General features: G+C 25.0%; 1 protein-coding gene across 1 annotated transcript; it reads right to left on the minus strand.

Moving 5' to 3' along the window:
- Positions 1 to 1,790: 1,790 nt before the first annotated feature.
- On the minus strand, positions 1,791 to 2,369 carry LOC133785815 (uncharacterized). Its single transcript, XM_062225030.1, has 2 exons — positions 1,902 to 2,369; positions 1,791 to 1,796 (listed from the first exon to the last, which is right to left on the minus strand). The coding sequence occupies exons 1-2, from the start codon at positions 2,367 to 2,369 to the stop codon at positions 1,791 to 1,793; spliced, it is 474 nt and encodes a 157-aa protein (XP_062081014.1).
- Between the last annotated feature and the right edge of the window lie 750 nt (positions 2,370 to 3,119).

The following is a 3,119-nucleotide window of genomic DNA, read 5'->3' on the forward strand; positions in this document are numbered from 1 at the left end:
TCTTGTTTATGTGCTCTTCTTTCACTGTTTGACGAAAAACGGCGTCAACAGTTTCCAACCAATGAGAGACACTAGCTCTATTTAGAAATTGACATGCATTTGAAAAATAAAAAATTTACAATATTATATTTTTCATAATAAATACATGTTTTTCATTATGTAACCCTTCCAAAAATTTGAAAAAATCAAAATTTATTTTTATAAATATTAATTAACAACTATAAATATGGACCATTGATCTTAATCTAATAGTTAATATTAAAGTAACCATCCATGAGGAGTACCCATTAAGAGTGCACTCATATATATATTTACATTACTACATGACATATATATAAAATACAATAATATTTAAAAAGAAATTAATAGTAAAAATAAAACAAGAATAGAAAAAGTCATAGTGTAGACAATAGTATATATGCATCAACTATTTTTAGTTTCTAATGTATCTCGCAATGTCATTTAGTGAATTTGATGAAGAAAAAAAGCTCAAATCACTTGATAAAAAACAAACTATCACACAAATTTATAAGATAAAAAAATGATATGTATGCCTTTATTATTTTTAAATAAATATGATTTAAGTATTTAAATTATCATAAAATATCTTTAAAATATCATATTTTAATTATTTATTTTTGTTTAAGTTTATATTAGTTCTAATTTTTTAATTTGGCAGTAACAATAAAAGATTATATATATTATATGTTTAATGTAATATTAAGTTTAATTAAATTTTATTTAAGTTATAAAATGTATGATTTTATTATTTTTAAATAATTATCATTGTAAAATATTTCAAAAATATTTTATTTTAATTTATTTAATTATTTATTTATTTAATTTTAAGCCAAGTTTACAATTTATCGTTAAATATAAAAATATTGTGTTAAATATAAAAATATTCCGTTAAAGCTAACTCAAAAAATCAAAAACCCTTAAAACTAAGAATTTCTCTTATCTATGCAACATTTTTATATAGAAGAGATATATATTTTTAACCTTCCTCCCCAAAATTTTCACCAGTGAAATGAAATATAGCGTATATCTATTCTATATAATAAGTGTGAAGATAACAGAAATTTTTTGTTTTAACGGTTTTTTATTTTTTTAATGTTAATTTTAACGGAATATTCTTATATTTAACAGAATATTCTTATATTTAACGGTGACTTGTAAATACTTAAAATAAAATAAAACAAAATAAATAATTAAAAAAATAAAATAGGATATTTTTTAGATATTTTACAATGATAATTATTTTAAAATAATAAATAATTAAGCAAATTAAAATAGGATATTTTTTAGATTTTTTACCATGATAATTATTTAAAAATAATAAATAATTAAACAAATTAAAATAAAATATATTTTTATATATTTTACAATGATAATTATTTAAAAATAATAAAATCATATATTTCATAATTTAAATAAAATTTAATTAAATTTAAAGTCACATATTAGAATAATATCATATTAAACATATAATATAATCTATTGTTAATTAGAAACAAATTGTTTTTTTTTTTAAACTAGCAAAAAACTTAAATTTAAAATCTATGTATAATATTTATTATTATATTAAACATATAATATATAATTTCTTGTTGTTACTCACAAATTTAAAAACTAGAACAAACATATACTTAAAGAAAAATAAATAAATAAATTATTTAATTAAAATAAGATATTTATTTGAAATTTATATGACATTAATATAAATTTAATAAAAATAATTAATAAATTTTATAAATAAAACTAATTAAAACATGGATAATGCACATTGTTTATATCTAAGTATATTCACACACATGAATAATATAATTGATATCTAAGCCAACAAGATAATAAAAAACATTAGCACACGATGTAAATTGGATGTAAATTATAATGATCACCTGAAACCTGCAGATGTAGAAATCGTCCCCAATTAGAGCTCTAAACCTTTCATCAAAGAATTTAACCTCAGGGTTCCTGTGAATGTAAACCACACCGAGGTTGACCAAAGCTTTGACTCTGTCAGGCCTGAACAAGCAGAGGTACCAAGCCATGGCAGCTCCCCAATCATGCCCCACTAAGAAGACCTGGTCGATACCGAGATTGTCCAAAAGGCCGACGAGGTCACCAACAATGTGGAGAGCGGTGTACGACGCCGGAGACGGCGGCGCGTCGGTGTCTCCATAGCCACGAAGATCGGGGGCAATGCAGCGATAACCAAGAGATGAAAGAGAGAGCATCTGGTGGCGCCAGGAGTACCAGAGCTCTGGGAAACCGTGGAGGAACAGGATCACGGGGCCGATCCCGATTGAGGCTACGTGCATGTTTATTCCGTTGGTGGTGATAGTTGAATGCTCTATTTTCTCCATTTCTTTTTTCTGAGATTGTTGTTGCTGATATTCTTGTGTTGTGTGTATATAATATGTGTATGACGGATTTAACGAAATCATCTTATATATTTAAAGGGTATAGTTTAAGAATTGTTCATTGTAATAGTAACTTGAAATGCGATATTATTGATATTTTGTACGTTTATATTTTGTGAGTTGTTTTCTTTTAAATGGGACTATTCGTTTGTTTTATTTAAATGTTGAATTTCAATTATTCTGTGTGAATGTACCATCAATCTTATACAATTAAATATATGAGCAAAATTTTTGTAGTGATAAAAATATATTATCACGTTTGTAGTTATTCTGGTGATATTGCAAAAAATGTTGTTTACTAGAGTAAATGATAAGGGTATTTTGGACTATAATTTTAGTTCTTTCTCACTTAAATATTGTTGATTCTTAGTGTTTCATGTGTTTTTAACTTTCTTTTATGAATTTTTGATTTTTAGGCCATAATGTATTTTATGAGAGTAAATATACAAATTTTGTGCAATTTGTGGTTAGATAATTGATGGGAGACAAGAAGAGTCAAGAAAATGAAATTTAGAAGAAGTCTAAAGTGTTTTGTAAGTCCCTTAACCCAAGACTTGAGGATGGAGTAGAAGAAATTCTAGGCAGCAGCCTAGGATTTGAAGAAAATTGAAAATTGCGTGAGGTCACGATGAACACATTCTAGGTCGCAATCTAGGAGGTTTCTAGACTCTGTGGTCGCGACAATATATATTG

The sequence above is a fragment of the Humulus lupulus genome, chromosome 6 (assembly GCF_963169125.1).
Source record: "Humulus lupulus chromosome 6, drHumLupu1.1, whole genome shotgun sequence".
Lineage (NCBI taxonomy): Eukaryota > Viridiplantae > Streptophyta > Magnoliopsida > Rosales > Cannabaceae > Humulus > Humulus lupulus.

Coding starts and splice junctions, on each gene's coding strand:
- LOC133785815 (XM_062225030.1), bottom strand. CDS start 2,369: ATGGAGAAAATAGAGCATTCAACTATCACCACCAACGGAATAAACATG.